Source organism: Anomalospiza imberbis, chromosome 9 (genome assembly GCF_031753505.1).
Source record: "Anomalospiza imberbis isolate Cuckoo-Finch-1a 21T00152 chromosome 9, ASM3175350v1, whole genome shotgun sequence".
NCBI classification, from domain to species: Eukaryota; Metazoa; Chordata; class Aves; order Passeriformes; family Viduidae; genus Anomalospiza; species Anomalospiza imberbis.
In genome coordinates, this window is record NC_089689.1 from 14,829,925 (window position 1) to 14,847,943 (window position 18,019).

The window sequence follows — 18,019 nt, forward strand, 5'->3', positions numbered from 1 at the left end:
GATTAGTCAGCAATAGGTGAGAAAGGGCCGTCCGCAGGTGGGCTGAGCACAAGGGGCTCAAGCCAGGTGCCTCTCGCAGGACAGCCCCGAGCGCAGCCACTCGGCGCCCGGCAGCCCATCCCGCTTCCTGGAAGGCTGCAAGCACCCTCCGAACGGAGATCACCACGCCTTACAGCACCTGTACACATTTTGTATTTACATGTATAAAGACGAATGTGTATTTTTTTGTAACCAGGTCACAATTATTTATGAGCGTTACTAGTAATTTAATGTGTTTTGGTGCTTTCATTACACAGTCAAAGAGATGTGTAGCGAGGTAAACGAAGGGGCATGAATTTATCATCCCATTTCAGAGGCAAACGAGAAAGACTGTTTTGCAAAAAGTAACAGCGAGTCAACGAAGACGCATACATGAAATTACACCCAGTTGTTCTAATCTGGTTATTTCTACTGATTCCAGCATTGATCCTTGAAGCTGAAGGCGTGAATGATCTTCGGAGTAATCACCCTAAGGTTGATCGCAGCAAGGCGACCGCGGTACACAGATGCCGTAAGTAAAACTGCTGTGCCCAGCACCAGGAACTCTCCGGCAAAAATGAATGTATCAGTCGTGTTCTTCAGCTTTCTTTTGTGTCACAGTAAAGCATTCACACAGTTGTTGGACAGTTTTACTCGAGGTGGTGTTCGCTTGCTTAGTTAGATTTTGGGAAGTCAGGCTAGTCCTATGAACCGTAGGGGCTCACAAGCACCAAGTGGCTAATTTTTCTGTAAATGCTTCGGGACTGGTGGTGGAAAAAAAAGCATCTGGTCTCAAAGCCAGCATACTCCTGAGCGTGAGGGAGGTTTGCTTCTGTCGTTTCTGAACGGGAAATTGTGTTAAACCTCGATTTGCTCACTGCAGAGCCGCACTTTAAACGACCCTACAGACACTGAAACGAAGTTGCCGATTGCCTGAGATGTCTAAGAGCGAAGCCCAGAACCGCCTCAGAAAGATACCAAAGACCTAAGCCTGACTTCCTGGGCTGCATTAGGAATCCGAGTTAGACCTGGAAAATTGTATTTTGGGGTCGTGTAAGTGCATAAAGCAAGGCGAACCTTTTTCTTTTTGCAGAAGGGAACAGGCTTCCCCGTTGTGCAACTCAGGGGTCCCCACAGGCGCAGGATGCTGCCTGATGCGAATCCCGTTACCGTTCTCGTCGCCGGTGCCCCACGGATCCTCCCCGAGTTAGCACCTGAGCACCGGCACGCAGACGAGGAGGGCAATCTCTCCCCACTTTGCCTGGCTCCGCTCCGCTTTCGCCTTAAGAAGAGTTTGAATCGCTGTCAAGCAACAGCAGCCGGGGGGGGCGGGGGGGGGGGGACACGACGACGGACGACACCTCTCGCCTACCCCTTCCATATTTAACCATTACCTAAATCCGAAGGGAAATGAGCAAACCTCTAGGCTTGGGTCTTAAGGTATTTTCAGCGCCGTTGGGCGTATTTATCCCAGAAGAGTTTTCCACAACAAGCTATTTCTAGTCTAGGAGAGGTCTCCGTCGCCCAGGGCCCGGCCTTAGCCCCGATTACAACGCTATGCACGGCCCGATGGCGGCGGGAGGTGTGTTCCCCCACTGCCGGACCAAAGGCAGGGGATGCGGCACGGAGCGGGCAGGGCGAGCGCCGGCTGCCCCAGCCCCTGCCCTCTGCCCGCCCGAATCAATCTGTGTTTTGAATCTGTGACTTGTTCTCGTTGCGGAAGTCGAAGGGGATCCAAGAATAGTTCAGATAGATGTGTGTAATTTCTAGAGCAGAACCCCGAGAGAAACGAAACGCCCGATTCCAAAATGACACTTCGATGCCACTTCAGCGAGCTCTGTGAGGTGGAATACGGTAAGACATTTTCATTTAAGGAAAACTGAGAGAGAAACAGAGGCGGAGAACACTACTGATTTGTGAGGCTTTGGCGCTTTTTGTAACTTTTTTTTTTTCTTTTTTTTTTTTTTTTTTTTTTGCAGAAGCTCCTAACTAACGCTCAGGAAGTGGAATTTGTGGTCTAGGGGGCCGAGCTCTGAAGGAGTTGAGAGAGACAGAAAAGTTAAAAAAAAGCGCCAACTCAAGCACCATTGCTCCTTAAAGGGAGGCTAAATTTAAAGTCACACTAATTAGCAGGCTGCCGCGCATACCCCGTCCGCAGCCCAGCTTTCTTCGGCCCTCCAAATGGGTAAGCGTTCTCGCTTCTCTCGCCTCGCGAGGGCAGCTGTCGGCGGGCGGGCCGGCCGGGGCGGCAGCGACCCCTCTCCTCTCGGCTGGGACCCCGCGCCGCTCCGGCCCTGCCTCAGCCGCGCGGCCCGGCGCCAGCCCCGCGCCCCCGCAGTGACGGCCGCCGGGTGGGTGCGGCTAGCGGGAGCCGGGGCGAACGGTGGCCAGGTGGGCTGTGGGACTCGCCTTCCCACGGGCCCGGCACCTGCCCGGCCAGCTCCGGCCTTGGGAAGCCGGCGGCGCCTCCGGGCGTGACTTTTGGAGGGAAACACGCGGCAGAAGAGGCGCCGGAGCCCCCAACGGCTGCGGCAGCCGTTGCTGTCGGGACGCGGGTGGGTAACGCGTTATCGGGCCGCTTTGATTTCTCTGCCCCCTCCGTGCGGGCCCGCTGGCTGCTAGCCCCTGCTCAAGGATGAACGCAGGCACAGGTGGGTCCGGGTAGCAACGCTCCCACCCAGCTCCGTTCCGGGGGGCGGCGCCTCCCCGGCAGCACCGAGCAGCCCTGCCCCTACTGGGCACGGACGGGTCGGACTTTGTGGCGCAGCCAGTGCCGCCACCTGCGGGGCAGCTCCTGGGTCCCACTGGTGGGCTGGGGCTCTTCCCTCTCTTCCCCGTTTGCAACCCTCCGAAGTCCCCCAACCCCCCAGACGAACGTGGCTTAAACTCGCAAAGTCAAGTGAAACGGCCGAGGCGGCCCGGTGCTGGATGGGTTCAAATGAACCTCTCCGGCCTTCCCCCGAAGAGTCAGCTCGGGGTAGTTTGTTTAACCCGGTCGCCCCCAACTCCCTCAGGAGATTTCCCACCTTGTCTCCTTTCCCCGCCCCGGCTTTCGGTGCTCGCAGCTGCAAGGTGGCGCGGCGCCGACAGCTGCGGGCTGGAGGAGAGATTCCGTTTTGTTCGTTTTCGTGTTATCGTGGTTCGCGCGGGATGGTGAATCAGTCCCTCCGCAGCAACAGCCTCTCAGGCGCCAGGTTTAGGCTGTCGGGTTTGTAACGACTCCCCCTCCCATCCCGGTAACAACCCCGCGCCGGCCAGCCCGTCCAGGGTGGTGGGACGTGATAAGCTGTTTCGGAGGTGACATTTGTTGGCGCCGCTTCTGCCGTGGCTGCTGGCGCAGGGGCAAACAAGAAGGCGTGGTGTGCCCTCTTGGAGGGACGGGGTAACACCCGACTGCACCCTCCAGCTCCCTCAGCTCCCGCTCGTCCGAAGAACGGTGCTCAGCCGCTGTTATTGCCTACTCCACGCAACCCGGCAGCGGCTGTCGGAGCGTGGCCGGGGCGGCCCCAAGGCCACGGTGGGAGGGAGGGGGGTAAAAGGCGTTGGCTGGGGGCGGTTGGAGGCTGAGTTATCTGCGCTTCTGGAAGAGGGGGCGAGGCGAGCGGGGCCGGGGGCGGTGGCCGGAGCCACCTGCGCGTTGCCACCTGGCGCGCCGCCCCTGGCGAGCGGCCCCTCCTGGCCGGCGCCCCCGGCCCTCACCGGCGGGCGCGGCGCCTTTCCGCAGGTCGCCTCCCCGCCGCCGCCCCGCAGGAGATTCGGGGGGTGACGCTCGCCGCCGCCGTGCTCGGCGCTTAGAGAGGGAGTGCAGCCGTACCGGCCGTGCCAGCATCCCACCATGCCGAGGTCCTTCCTAGTGAAGAGCAAGAAAGCGCACAGCTACCACCAGCCTCGCTCCGCCGACGAGGACTACAGCCTGCGGCTGGAGACGGTGCTAGCCCAGATCTGTGCAGGTAGGAGTCCCTCTGTCTCAGCCTCACTCGGAGACTTCCCACCCGCCCGACATCACCTCGGTGCTCGCGGCACCGGGCGGTCGCTCTGCAGCCCCTGCGGGACGTCGGAGGGGCTGATGCGGGCTTGGAGAGAGTCGGACATCAAACCTTGGCGGGAGCGGGCCCCCGCGGGAGGTGGCTGGCTCCCACTACGGACCCACACTGAGGAGTTCCCTCTTCTCCTTTGCCCTGCAGACCCCTGCAAGATCCCCGAGGACACGGAGCTGTGCCGCACCGCCCTGCCCGATCCGGACCCTTCCCGGGGGCGCTTTTCCCCGGAATCCCACCTTACCGAGGCTGCCGATGGCACCTCCGAGTCAGCGCCCAGCTGTGAGGGCAGCGTCTGTGACAGAGTGTCCGAGTTCGAGGATTTCTGGAGACCTCCCTCGCCCTCCGTCTCGCCAGGTAGGGCTGGGGCGAGCAGCGCTCAGCGAGGTGCATGTCCGTGCCCGTGCCATGGGGCAGTGGACCATGCATCTCACGGCTATGCGCCACCACCACAAACGAATATAAGGGACAGATTTGCCTGTCCGTTTTTAAAATTATTATTGCTTTTCCCCCAGATTTGCCAGAATCTGTTCCTTCCACTCGTTTTCGGGTTACCTTTTTCGGGTTGCTTTTCTAGCCCGTGTTGTGCTGCTGAGGGAGCAGCAGGTGACAGATTACAGCAAGAAAGTTGTCATGACATGGGGTGTTATTTTTTGATTTGTGATTAATTGTTAGAGGCAAGACAGGTTATGTTTAAAAGGTCCCAGCATTCTCCTACAGGGTCGTGCCTACACAGGGTTTTTCAGTCTTTTTAGACAGTACAGGCAATTTATATACCTGCAGTAAACACAGCTGATTTTGTGTTTTGTACAACCTGCTAGACATTTTCCTAACGCTGTTTCTTTTGCTATTTGTGGTTTTTTTGTTTGTGTGTTTTTGTTTCTTTGTATTTTTGTTTGGTTTGGTTTTTTAATGTCTGTTCATTTTTCTTTTCTAAAAACACATTCATAAAAAAACAGAGGGAAAAAAACCCAATGACAGTCAGATTTAAACGCCCCAAATCCAGGAAACTCACACTTATGGCTGCAGTGCCTGTCTCTAGCTCTCTTGTCCTGCCTTTGATGTGGCTGGAGCAGGGGAAGATGCTGTCCCCAGCCTGGCACAAATACTTATCTCGTTTAAAAATACAATGGTATCATTTTAGAACAAAAATATGTATATATATAACCACATTCTACTGCCTCGATTAAAAAGAGACAGCTGGAAAAAGGACAATTTTTGTCTTGATGAAGGAAAAATTGTGTCAGCTTTAGCGACTGACAGCAGACACCAGCAAAAAAAATACTTAGTCCCGGTTTGCCCCCATTTCCCACTTTGTCTTTACAGTGTCCATGCATATGAATGGCTTATTGTAATGATGTGGATTTGCATTTTTAAAGCCTCATCTTCTTTCAAGAGTCTTAAGCTCTGTTAAGGGGACATTCAAAATGCTGTCCAGCATTAGCCACAGGACACTTTCAGTCTGTGCAAGTGAAACACCAGCCCAAATGCAGCATTGCTGCATTACTCTTCTGGTAATATTTCTGCACAGACTGTACCAATGTGTGTATTTTTTGTTCTAATGAATTTTTCCTGCTCCCCCTTTTCCACATAACTACAATTTCTGCACAAGAAACAGACCATTTTCACAGAGTGTCAAAAAGATAGATGTAAAATGGAATAGGTATTTTATCAAGTCTGCTCTGCCTTTTCCTCCTTCCCTCTCATTTCTTCCCCCACTGTGGAATTCACCAGCTTCTGGCCAATCATTAGGCTGTCCAGGGAAGATAACTTTACCAAATGAGGATGATATCCCTAGATCAAGATTCTTCAGGGTGGGGTGGGCAGTCCTGGGGCTGTCTGATCCCATTCACAGGAGGTCCGGGAAGGTATAGGACTCTAAGTACGTAAGAGCTTTATTAAATGAATCTCAGTGCATTGAGAGAGTTGCTCTTATATTAATGATGAAGGCAGTGGCAACAGGATTAGATAGCTGGGCTTCCTCCCACAGCTCACCTCCTCCAGCCCCTCAGCCTTCCAGCTGCTTTGTTGGATTCAGTGTGAAGCCAGAATTTGTGTCTAGGTCACTTCTACAAGATGCAGTAGTGAGAGACTGTATTCCTACAATTATGTCTGGATGGGGCACAATTTTTGTGCTTTGCCAGGCAGAGCAGATGAGAAATAATGGCTCTCAATCATGCTGAAGGCATGTGTGGTCAGTAGTACTACCACTCCTGCACCTCTAGAAGTGAACATAGGTGCAGGTTGCACTTCAATATGCAGTGAAAGCTGTATTTATTTCACTTTTGCCTTTGAGTGCTGTGCTGCTGATGTAGGCGGTCATACAACATACAGACATAATACCTGTTAACTCCACCAGTTCAAATTACTTTATTTAACCTCACTTTCTACATGTGTCTAATCACATGCATGTGCATATGCAGAAGGTGCATGGGATCTCAGTGCAGCAGTATTAGTACCTCCTGATGAGCCTGTTCATGCTGCAGGAGAGAGACTTTTCCTGAGTATAATGGAGTTGTGCAGAAAGTGTGGTGTTTTGTGTAAGAGGATACTCCAATCTTTCTTTGCTGTGAATATCAATCTGTTCCCAACCATTTAAGGTTGAGTTTGTCTTGCCTTCAAAAACAAGCACTGATTTTTTTTTTCTCCCAGAAGTAGTCTTTATAACTGCTGCACAGAATTTCTAGGAAAATGAGGGAGAATATTTCTCTGCGTCTCTGCTCCCCCCTAGATGCTGTGGAGAAGAGGCACATACAGAAATGCCCTGCAGTGTGGGAGAGCAGAGTTTGGAGGTTGCTTTGCCACTGGGCTTGGATAGCTTGAATATAATGTGAGGAAATACCCTGCATTTGTGTTGAGAGGGCTCCAAAGCATGTGAGGTGATGGAAGGAACATTGCACGCAAACTGATCTGTGGTGCAATGTTCACTGTATACTGTATTGCCGATTCCAAGGGCTCAAAAATCAGGTCAGCTTCCCTCTCACTCAATGAGCTGGCTCAGAAATCAAGATTGTAAGTAATACCTTATGGATATTCAGTTCTAGTGTTGAAATATTGAGGGTTTATGTTTTCATGCTTTTCTTACAGTTTGAGCTACAAGTTGACTTTAAAAGGAAAAAAAGTTATAACAAGAATAAACAAAAGCAAAGCTGAGGGCCTGATGAAATCATGCCATTTCAAGAGCTGGGACTTTAAGATAGGTTTGAATTTTGTGATAAAATCGTGAGAGATGGCAACACTGAGCCTGGTTGCAAAGACACAAGATAGATGATACGATGCTGACCACAACTTTGCAGTCAGTGCAGAACAGGAAAAATCATGCTGAACACCATGTCAGCTAATTTGATTTCATCACTCTCTTCAAATGTCCCAGCTGGTATGTGTGCATATATTTCCAACCAAAAGATTGTTAATTTCAGTGGAAGAATTTGAGACTGTTAATATCTGAAATTACGTAAAAGATAGGAAAAAGTCAAGTCATTCAAAGCTCAATTTTAGCCTCATTTTCTACTGGCTTCTGTAGCCCCTCAGTGACCACTTGCCTATCCAAATGGATAGCCTAACACATCGTGCCTTCTTTGCCTAGTCCACTCCGAGGTATCTTGGTTTGCCAAAGGCTGAAAAAGCCGTGGGAGCTGACATGAGTAAGAGATCCATTGTGGGTGGACAAGTTTCTGGTTAAAGGAGGTTACTCTGGAAGCCAATATGTCTATGAAGGCATCAGCATTTCAGTAGTTAATTGATTAATCTCTTCCTTGGCTCACTAAAACTGTCATCCAGTGGAGACATTTGACTCTCCCAGTGCTGCTGCCTCCCAGTGCTGATAAGGAGTGAAAGCAGTGTACCTCAGGCATTAATCAGCATCTCTGGCAGACACTGTTGGGGTCTGGTGCCTAATGTTCCATCCCAGTTGTGCTTTCCTCCATGTGAAACTCTTTGATCAGTTGTGCCTTTAGACACTCCTCTCATAGGCTGTGCTCCTGCCGTTATATCAGACTCTGCTGTGGGCCCCCAAGTGTGATTCATGTGTCCACTGCATTGGTCAGGTGCCACTGCTGAAGGCAAGCCTCAAATGGCCTGCTGAAGCCATTTGAGCTTGCCCTGGTGGAAATTTGCTTTGATTACAACTGCCAGGAAAATGGGTTTGCGTCTTCAGGTTTTAATGTGGCCCATCCCACTGATTTTACAAAGCTCTCTGTTTTGGGCAGACTCAATTTCTTTATATGGAGAACCTCAGAGCAATCTGAAACAACCATGATTTTCTTTTAGATGAGAAGTATTTTTTTTTTTTTTTTTTGAAAAAGTGAAGCATAACATGCAAGCACCTCAGAATCTGTTACTTATTTAAGTTACGCTGCAGTATAGTTATGGTCAGTTGTAGCATGAAGTTGAGACTAGATTTGGGCATTAAATTGTGCAAAAAGGTTTTTTAATTTTGTTGACCAGGTAAATCTCAGCACATTTGCTTTGTCTGGCACCTTTGTAATGTTATATTTGCACATACATATATATATATGTGTGTGTGTGTGATCTCCATCAGAGCTTAAACATGTGGACTGTCAGCTTTGATGTCCATCTTGGGATATGGTAGATACATGTTTCCAAGAAGCTGCAGATAAAACTATAGGAAGTTGCAGACCGAGTTGTTTAGAGTCTTGCTAGGCATGTCAGTGTGTACACATGGAGGCAGACAAACCAGATGGAGGTAGACAAAATTGGTGTTGGCTTTACTTTTGGCTTTTACTTGGCTTTGGCTGAGACATTGGGTACGTAGGTAGTACTGGACACTCAGATCCTAATATGCAATATAAAATGTCCTCCCATTGAGATGAAAGGGCAGCCTCAAACTGCACTACAGGGGTCAGGCTCTGGACATAAGCCTAGCTGCTTATGAGAGACTCTTATGTGAGACTGTTCTGCCTCATTACAGTGTGGATTGTGAAGCGCACCAATTCCCATGCCCTTGTGTTTCCACAGCCTCGGAGAGATCTGTGTGTCCATCCCTAGATGAAGCACCCCCTTTCTCGGTGCCCTTCAAACCATACATGTGGAACAGCCTGGGTGGCTCCGAGCTCAGGCACCTTGTGCAAAGCTACAGGCCCTGCCCGACGCTGGAGCGGACCTCAGCCCTGGGGCTCTTCTGCGACCGAGGCTCGGAGCCCGCCCTCTATGGCGCCGAGTGTAGCTCTTCCCTGGGACTGTATGGTGACTTCAGCTCTCCGGGCCCGGGGCTGTTTGAGCGGCCGCCAGCAGCAGCTCCTGGACTCTATGCCGAAACACAGCCTGGACTGCAGCAGGAGAAGGGGCCAGGTGGCATCAAAGTGGAGTCTGACCTCTTGTGCCGCCCACTGCTCATCAGCACTGGCTCTTACAAGTGTGTCAAGTGCAGCAAGGTAGGGATCCCTTTCTCTCACACTGGATATGGCTCCCCCCCAGCCCTTTCTCCCTGGCAACCTTGACACTGTGTACTCTATTTCCTCAGGTCTTCTCCACACCGCATGGCCTTGAGGTACATGTGCGCCGCTCACACAGTGGCACGAGGCCCTTTGCCTGTGACATGTGTGGCAAGACCTTCGGCCATGCAGTCAGCCTGGAGCAGCACAAGGCCGTGCACTCGCAGGTGAGAGCAGGCAGGCTGCCAGGATGGAAGGCTGGGGGCCGGGGCCAGCTGCTCTATTCTGCTGGCTGGGGAGGCCACGAAGGCAAATACAGGGCAAGGAGGCAGGGATCTATACTGAGGAGGGGAAGAGAACATGGGAGAGCTGCAGTGGGCAGTTGTAGGTGAAGAATATGGTGGCAATCAGAGGAAAGGGTGGCCAGTTAGTGTGCAAAGGAGCTATCAGGCAATTAAAGGACACAGGCTTTGTTTCCATTCTTCCGACCTCACATGTGTCATCTGTATTAAGCAATGGGCACTTCTGGCACTCAAGAAGTAACAGAAAATAATAAATGTTCACTCAGAGCTGGAAATTGTAATGCAGATGTTGGCTTTTTTTAACAGCTAAAGCAACTCAATGTGCTTTCTTCTGATGCAGCACTCCTCATTCTTTCTCCTCCCTCCCACAAAGAAGTGAGTCTTCCCTTGTTTGTAGTAATTTTTGTCAGTGCAGGGAACATCTGAACGACCATTCAGGTATAGAGCACTGACTTCACCCGTCTCGACACACTGAGTCACACACCAAAAGAATATGGTGGGTAATTTTGGTAGGAGGACTTGTAACATTTTCCACCTGCTGATACTATGCCATATTTCCCTTTCCCCACCCACTTGACCTGGCAAATCTTCCTTCTTCAGATTGACTTTTGGAGGATAAAGTTACAGCAATGTTTTTTTTCTCTATATAATTTTCTGAGTGTGCAACCAGCAGAGCACACAATGAAGGGACATAGCTCATTATCCATGAAACAATGGTGAAAAGAGCAGCACTGTATAGTGTGTCCATGGAAGGGACAGCATTTTGGGGAGAATGCATTAAAAGCCAAATGATTCTGTGAAAGCATAGAAGGTAGAGGAAGGTGCAATGGAAGTTAAGGGATGGACAGAAGAAATTATATGTGGTACAAGAAATTGATGGAGAGGAGTGTGTGAGGGAGAGGTGAGAGACAGTAAAGTCTTAATGCATTTGGTTTTACATGTTAAAGTAGTAAGCTGAAAAGCTGTTTGTCCAGGTGCTCTACATACCTTCCACTTGAATTTTAATGGAACTAAAAAGAGCAGTTCGTTGTTATCATGCCAGAACTCAGTCTACCAGAGGGATTTCCCAAGAGACCCAAGCAGCCCTTGGCACCCACTTTCCTGTGTACAGTGGAGAGGTGGCCTCTGAACAGTGCTGCAGCTGTTGGGCTTCCCAGTATAGTGATTGTGTCTCAGGCCTCTGATAAAGTTTGTTGGCAGACTCTGCCCAGTCCATTGAGGTTGCTCCCACTTGGCCATTCCTGCCAACAGGAAGAGCTGTTCAATTACATTTTAGTAGTGCACAGCACTAAGAGCTGTTCAATTACATTTTAGTAGTGCACAGCACTAAGAGAGGATCCATTATCTTTTTTATCATGTGGTGCTGCTATCAAGCCAGTTTTATCATCTGTGTAGGCCAGTCCAGCTCCCTGGAGAAGTGTAAGTTCTTGCTAAGACAGAAAGGGCAACACTCATGTGCTGCTGGGCAGTTTGTTGCTGATGGGATCATTGGTGTGATGTGTGTGTCTGGGCTCATCTCTCTGCAGGAACGCAGCTTTGATTGTAAGATTTGTGGCAAGAGTTTTAAGAGATCTTCTACTCTGTCCACCCACCTGCTCATCCACTCAGACACCCGACCCTATCCGTGCCAGTACTGTGGGAAGCGGTTTCACCAGAAATCTGATATGAAGAAACACACCTTCATTCACACAGGTCAGCCCTGCAACTGCTAGTGTCAGCCCCAACATGAGGGCAGGTCTCAGAGGTTTCTCTGCAGCAGTCCATTCCTCCTCAGCTGGGACAGCACACACCTCCCTATGCCTCTTACTGTCCTGCTGCTGTTCATGTTATCTGAGCTGTATGTGGGCAAAGGAGGGTGATCTGGAGGAGGTTTAATGGACAGCAGCTGCAAAATAACCCACAAAAATCCTCGCAATCCAATCAGTGTTCCCTTAATAGGATCCACCAATGTTTATTCAATGGGCTTTTTTGTAAGATGATTTGTAGAGTATTGTATTCGTGTGGCCTTGATTTACAGCTGAGGTCCCGGGAAAATGACAGGTGAATTTGATTACAGCATTGCTTTTTGCAGGATCTACCAATTTACAATAGGAACAACAGGAGTCTCCTCCTCTAGATCAAACACTAAACTGGAGGGCCTAAGTCTTAGTCTAAATATTTGTTCAGAGATTGTCTGCACTTCCACCTGGACTTTCTGAGAAATGGCTACAGTTTGATACAGACTGGAAGGAGAGGTGCAGAGTTCTCAAGTTTCACTGTTACTAATAAACATGGAAACTAACACAAAGTGCAGGTGAATCACCAAAGGAAATTGTTTCAAAAGTATCATTCGGTGAGAAGGCAGGTTTATCAGAAATCATTAAAAGGATATCTTGCCTTTCAGACCTGCACCATTCACTTGAAGTAGAGGGAAATGAATGTGTAAGATATGGAAGAACCTGTAGACATGAAATATCAGTTGTACTGGAGAGAAATGGATGTGTAAGATATGGAAGAACCTGTAGACATGAAATATCAGTTGTACTGGACAAACGATGGTTCAGATGACCAAAATCCTTTTTCCTGACAGTGGCCACTAGCAGATATAAAGAGTGAAGCCTAAAAAGGGCAAATATGTAGAGAAATGGCACTATATGTAGCACTGCTTGGCTGTGACTTTTTTAGGTGACAAGCAGTGAATAATAAATGTTACTTATCAAGATTTTTCACTGAAGGTTGCTGGATGAAAATGAACTATTTATGAAGAAATACAATAAGTATCTCCTTAGTAACTTTTTCAAATTATGCTTGATTAAGTAGAATTTCAAATAAATTCTGAATCGATCAGATTATTTTCTTGTGAGATCAGAAACTGTGCCTGGGCTTTTAAATTACTAATATAAAAGCAGGTATTTAACAGAATGAGGGATTCCTTTCATATACACCATATACTTGTGAAATGAGCCTTCAGCACATTTTGCATTATTTTTTTGAATCTAAGAGTCTGATCTTCAAACACCCAAAGAGTTCGTTGTTCCCAGCTGAAGCCAGTGGGCTCTGCAGGTGCAAAGCCACTCTGAAAATCTGGCTTGGTATTGTGGTTGGGTTACCTTTTATTTGTTATTTGATAATAAACAGTAGGAAAATATACTTAGATCCTGCTCCCATGGAGTTTTGCCACTGACTCCTCTGTAAAAGTTCCAGAGGCTGTATTTATTCCCGTTTACATTATTTGCCTGCAGGAGAACTTCAGGGCTCTGACTGCTAGCACTGCAGTGTGGGGAACAGAGAGAACAGATGTCTAGATGAACCCTGCCCTTCAGGATTCACTTAATGGCCCTCGTACCTCCCTTGGGGACAGACCCCAGATCACTGGGTTTGTTTTAACAACTTCTATCTACCTATTCCCTTTGCCTTCATGCTGATGGTATAGTAATCAATGTCAGGCATTCATCACTATTCCAGGAGTTTCTCACATTTCTAGGACACAAAGTCAGTTTAAACTGCACAGAGCCCATGCAGACAAATACACTCACAAGGTGTGGTGCCCTGAGAGCACTCCGTGTTTCAGGCTGCTCCCAAGACTATGCTGGGCTGATAGAGGTGCATCCAAGTCCAGGCCTACTCAGCTGCAGTAGAAGCTCAACTTATGCTCTGTCTGGGGCTCCCAACTGCATGTCTTTTTGTAAGGATGACTTCTTAGTTATCACACAAAAATCTCTTTGATAAGCTTTAAATACCACCGTATATTTGCTGTGGTCCCACATAAGCAGCATGTTGCCTCTTTCACAGCCTCTCTCTTTCCCACCTTCTGCTTGCAGGTGAGAAGCCTCATAAGTGCCAGGTGTGTGGAAAAGCCTTTAGTCAAAGCTCCAACCTCATCACCCACAGTCGGAAGCACACAGGCTTCAAGCCCTTTGGCTGTGATCTGTGTGGCAAAGGCTTCCAACGAAAGGTGGATTTACGGAGACACCGGGAGACACAGCATGGCCTGAAATGAGTCCAAACTACAATACAGAAAGCGCCTACAACACTATGAGAACAGACCCCCTTGGCTTCCCTGCTGGACCCAAGCCCTGTCTTGGACACAGACCCTGGCATTACCTTTCTGAAGAGGAGCTCAAAGAGGAAAGAAGAGGACAGAGCCATGTGTTGACAGCTCAACCTGAATGACTGTGAAGGGGGAAAGTAAAGGCTGGGGTTTCTTTCTTTCTCTTCCCTCGCTGTTTCTGAAATAACACTGAAATACAAGCCTTTTAGATATAAAGCCTAATACTCCAAAGATGGATAAGCTATCAAATATATGCAAGCTGGAAAATATTTCTCCCATGGCCATGATGAACCCCTTCAAGTTTTCAGTAGCTTGAATCAGCTGGCAGGAAAACATGGGTATAACAGTGTTTACATGGGGTAATGACAGAGAGCCATCAGCACCCGCCCCGGTTGAGTTCAGTGCTGAGTGGTTTCACTCTTGGATGACTTCCTGTCAGGAAAAACCTGGAGGATCAGGACTGTGCAGTTTGACATCTTGCTGGTTTTTAACCAAAGGTACCAGCTTGGGTCTAATCCTGCTCTCACTTATTCTGGTGCAAATCAGGAGCTGCATTAACAGTTACAGCGAGGTCCTTTTTATCCTCCCTGAGCCATCACTCTCTGTGCAAGGCTCGACTGCCAGTGTGTTTGAAGTATGGAGGGTTCCTTCTTCCTACATCCACTAGGGAGAAGGAAGCTTGTGAAAGACCAGCGAAAAAGCCAAAGCACAGAATTATGCCTTAGAACTAGAAACCAGTCCAACAAGTGAAGCTGCCTGAGAAGGGCAGGAGCACCAGGGAAGCACAGACTTTCTGTCCAGAACCATTACTGGCTTCTACACTCTGGGCTTGTTCTAATAACTGGAAAATAGCTACTCAATAGCATCAGTTGTATATTTGTTTTTGGTTTTTTAATTTTTAAAGAGAACTTTCTGAGGTGGGCAGGACTTACTATAAAAGTATAATTTACTTAATTTGCCTTAACAACTCTGCATGTACCTCAGTTTAAAAAAAAAGCTGTTTTTACTTTGTTGACAAGTTTGTAAATGTCCTTATATAGATTTTATGGAGTGGCTTACATTTCTTGGCACATATTTATTAGAACAATGTTTTAAGTTAATAAAGTATCAAGGATGGTCCAGAGTGGTTATTATTTAATATGAAACTGCACATTTGTGAATGTCAGTCATTACAACACTACACCACAGTGATTGTCAGAGATGCAGCCAAGGAGGGAATGCAGGCACAAGGGCTGGAGTGATTAAAGAACACAACTGCCATATTTATTTGTCCAATTCCTACTGGTTTCAGATAAACATTCACACTTTTGAGGACGAGGGTATGCCGTGGCTTGGACTACCACTATAAAACGATTTAAGGGGGAAACCATAAATTTAAGGCTTTGCTTTGGAAATGTAGACAGCCAGAAGTCCTGCTTAGCCCAGAAGCAACTTGAATGTCTTCCACAAGATTAAATGTCTCTGCCTGGGAGTTTGCAGGGACACCTGAGCAGCAGGTGCATCATTTATACTTAAGCCTGTTGGGACTCACAATATGGCCTTTTGCCTGCCTGCCTTGTCAGCAGGGCTGGCTCCATCTGGCAGTTGCAGCCCACACAAAAGAGAAGCAGGCGGATGGATGATGGAGGGGTCCCTTGTCCTTTTCCCAATAGAGCACAGCGTGGTAGCCTGGCTTTTTACATGTCCATGTAATCTTGTGTGCCCACACGGGTATATACTCATGTTTCCAGCTTTGTACATTTATTCTGGATGAACCCAGTGAGCAGTCGCCCAGTGCCCTACTGGGCTGGCCCAGCCCTGGGGCACCCTTCCCACCCGAGGCTGGGGCACTCACCTGCCATGGTGCCAAGGAGGTCCTCTCTGTGCTTCTGCTTTCTGCCACCCTGGAGAACTTCGCTTGGCTCCCCACAGGGCTGCCCCGGCAGGCTGCGGCCGTGGCCCCACGGGGCTGCCCCCGCAGGCTGCGGCCGTGGCCCCACGGGGCTGCCCCCGCAGGCTGTGGCCGCGCCCCCTCAGGGCTCGCCCGCTCGGGCGGGGCTGCGCTCTGCCCCTGGGGTGCCCAGGCCGGGCGCCGCAGGCCGGGCTCTCCGTGAGCAGAAACGCGGCCACGATCACAGCGACCAGGCTGAAGGGATGTGGCACAGCTACCGCAGGAGAGGCCAGCTGCTCTGAAGACCACATTAGGCCCATTATGCTGGATTAATTAATGCAGAAGGTCAGTGCAGGAGACTCGGTGGTTATGTGGAAGGCCTGTGATGCCCTGGGTCCCACCCAGGCCAGGGGAGGCTCCAAGGCATGGCTCAGCCAGTGGCACAGGCAGGCTTGGGCCTGCCCCAGGGTGATGCTCAGTATTTATTTTACAGTGAAGCTGTTGCTGTGGATGGAGTGAGTGCTGGCCAGTGGTTCTGGCTATGGGTTCGCCAGGGTGCAGCTGTTGCCCCCAGTCCCTCCGGCCTCAGGAGGACGCTTCCTGCGAGGCACAGCCTCCCTCCTTCCTCCCTCTGGGCAGGCCTTGCTCCAGCAGGCCCTGAGCAGGCTCAGTTGTTGGCATTTACCTTTAAAACTACAATAGCAATGTGTGCTTGCCCCCTTGGAGCATCCTATTTCCAAACAGAGCAACTAGTTTGGTTTGAGTCTAGTGCTGCTCACAGGGTGGGGTGGATGGCCAGGGACACAGCACGTGTGGCAAAAATGTTCGTGTGGCAAAAATGTTCATCATGGGAAGAAACCCACAGTTGTTTTATTGGTTTAAGTGCATCTCCTCCCAGAGCATGTTGGAGTTAATGGTGTCTCAGGGCACAACTGTTGGGCTGCAGCTCAGATCCAAACCCCTGAAAGTTTGTGTGTTGCTACATGGGAGGGTGTTCCCATGTACCCAGCCCTGCTTGCATGAGTGCCAGTTGTTGGTTTGGGTGAAATGCAGCTACTTGTGGAGAAAAGTCATGCTTTTAAGGTGGAGAATTGAAATGAAGAAGAGGAAAAGAAGATTTATCTGGGGAGAATCAGAACAGGCTACTGAGAGGCTGTGGAGCAAGTCTGAAGATTGGAAATATCTCTCTCAACGTTATTACTGTGTGCCATTAAAAATGCATTATGCATATTACATGACCCATTATTCATGAAGCAGGTTCCATACCTTTTGTTTGCCAGAGTAACAGTAGAAAGGGTAAGGAGAGACACTGGAGCACACCTTTGTTTCTTTCTGTAAATTTTTAATGACACCTCTAGCTAACCAGTTGGTGAAGCTCAGTTCCTGCATAAAAGTGGAAAGGCAGAGCTATCTACGGGACAACTAAGCCTTTCAGAAGCTAATTTGAGCTTGTGTTCATCCACACCAACAATGATTAAATTACCTATCAAGTGTGCAGAGCTATCAGGATTCCGGGCATTGAAAAACAAGGTGAATTTATCTGATTGATTTAAAAGACATGGGTGGAACAAGTGGGTTATAAAAATAAAAGGTCTATTCCTTATAGATATTATAGAAGTACTTCTCTGGCAAGCTAAAGAACTTTTTACTTTGCTTCCAAAAGTTGTTTTGGCTGCACAGAAAACACATTTATTAGTTGGAATCAAAATGCTTTATCCAAATCAGTTAGCAGGCTGAATTAATTCATGAGGCAGAAACAAAGTGCCTTATTAGGTTCCATCCGTATGCCAAGCAGAGATGTTTAAAATTAAAATATGCAAACATCATCTGTGTTTTCTATACAGTCAGTTTCCAAAAGCTTATGGTAACACTCAGATTGGATATTGCAACACAAGTTAGAGAGCAGCTCTTCTGGGTCTTGCTCCTTCCTCAAGCAAAACATTTGTTGCAGTTGATGGGGGGAGGGAGGAAGAGGTTTCTAGAATAAGCCTTGGGTGAAAGATTGCGAGACTCGTGCAATTCTGCTTGCAAGCTGTGCTGCTGTTGCATGTTGGCAAAGGTGTGCTCCTCAAGCCTCTTCATTTTCCACCTGTAAGAGAGAAAAACCAAACAGGTCAGTTGTATCAAATTCATCTCCAGCATAACCCCAGTTCACATCAGGAAAGGATTTTACCTTTACTCTGTAAGATTTGGGTCTTACTCTAAGTAGTGAAACATACCTCAGCATACAGCCCTTTGAGGAAATTCTGATTTAGAAAAGCACTGAAATATGCATGTAAGTCAATGGAGTGTGTCTCTAGCAGAGACCTTACTAGATGCCTGCTCAGAGTTAAAATTCCAGAGATTTTCTCTACTGAATCTCAGACCTT

At 48.7% G+C, this 18,019-nt stretch overlaps 1 protein-coding gene and 1 long non-coding RNA gene across 3 annotated transcripts in view; both read left to right on the plus strand.

Moving 5' to 3' along the window:
* Positions 1-168: 168 nt before the first annotated feature.
* GFI1 (growth factor independent 1 transcriptional repressor) lies at positions 169-14,899 on the plus strand. Of its 2 annotated transcripts, XM_068199851.1 has the most exons (8): positions 169-1,872; positions 1,998-2,203; positions 3,743-3,968; positions 4,203-4,412; positions 9,033-9,448; positions 9,538-9,675; positions 11,277-11,442; positions 13,551-14,899. In XM_068199851.1, the coding sequence occupies exons 3-8, from the start codon at positions 3,854-3,856 to the stop codon at positions 13,727-13,729; spliced, it is 1,224 nt and encodes a 407-aa protein (XP_068055952.1). In that variant the 5' UTR covers positions 169-1,872; positions 1,998-2,203; positions 3,743-3,853; the 3' UTR covers positions 13,730-14,899. The 2 variants fall into 2 exon arrangements, with proteins under 2 accessions (XP_068055952.1, XP_068055953.1); XM_068199852.1 differs by lacking the exons at positions 169-1,872; positions 1,998-2,203 and having other exon boundaries at positions 2,794-3,968.
* A 720-nt stretch (positions 14,900-15,619) lies between these two features.
* The window catches only part of LOC137479399 (uncharacterized), a 33,717-nt gene continuing 31,317 nt past the window's right edge, over positions 15,620-18,019 (plus strand). Inside the window, exon 1 of the long non-coding RNA XR_011002211.1 lies at positions 15,620-15,995. This is a non-coding gene — a long non-coding RNA (uncharacterized lncRNA). The remainder of the gene's footprint in view (positions 15,996-18,019) is intronic.

Bases quoted from the DNA above. Each gene is read 5' to 3' on its own strand.
- GFI1 (XM_068199851.1), top strand. From the start codon at position 3,854: ATGCCGAGGTCCTTCCTAGTGAAGAGCAAGAAAGCGCACAGCTACCAC. The intron at 4,413-9,032 runs GTAGGGCTGGGG...GTGTTTCCACAG, and splicing joins CTCGCCCTCCGTCTCGCCAG to CCTCGGAGAGATCTGTGTGT. The intron at 9,449-9,537 runs GTAGGGATCCCT...CTATTTCCTCAG, and splicing joins AGTGTGTCAAGTGCAGCAAG to GTCTTCTCCACACCGCATGG.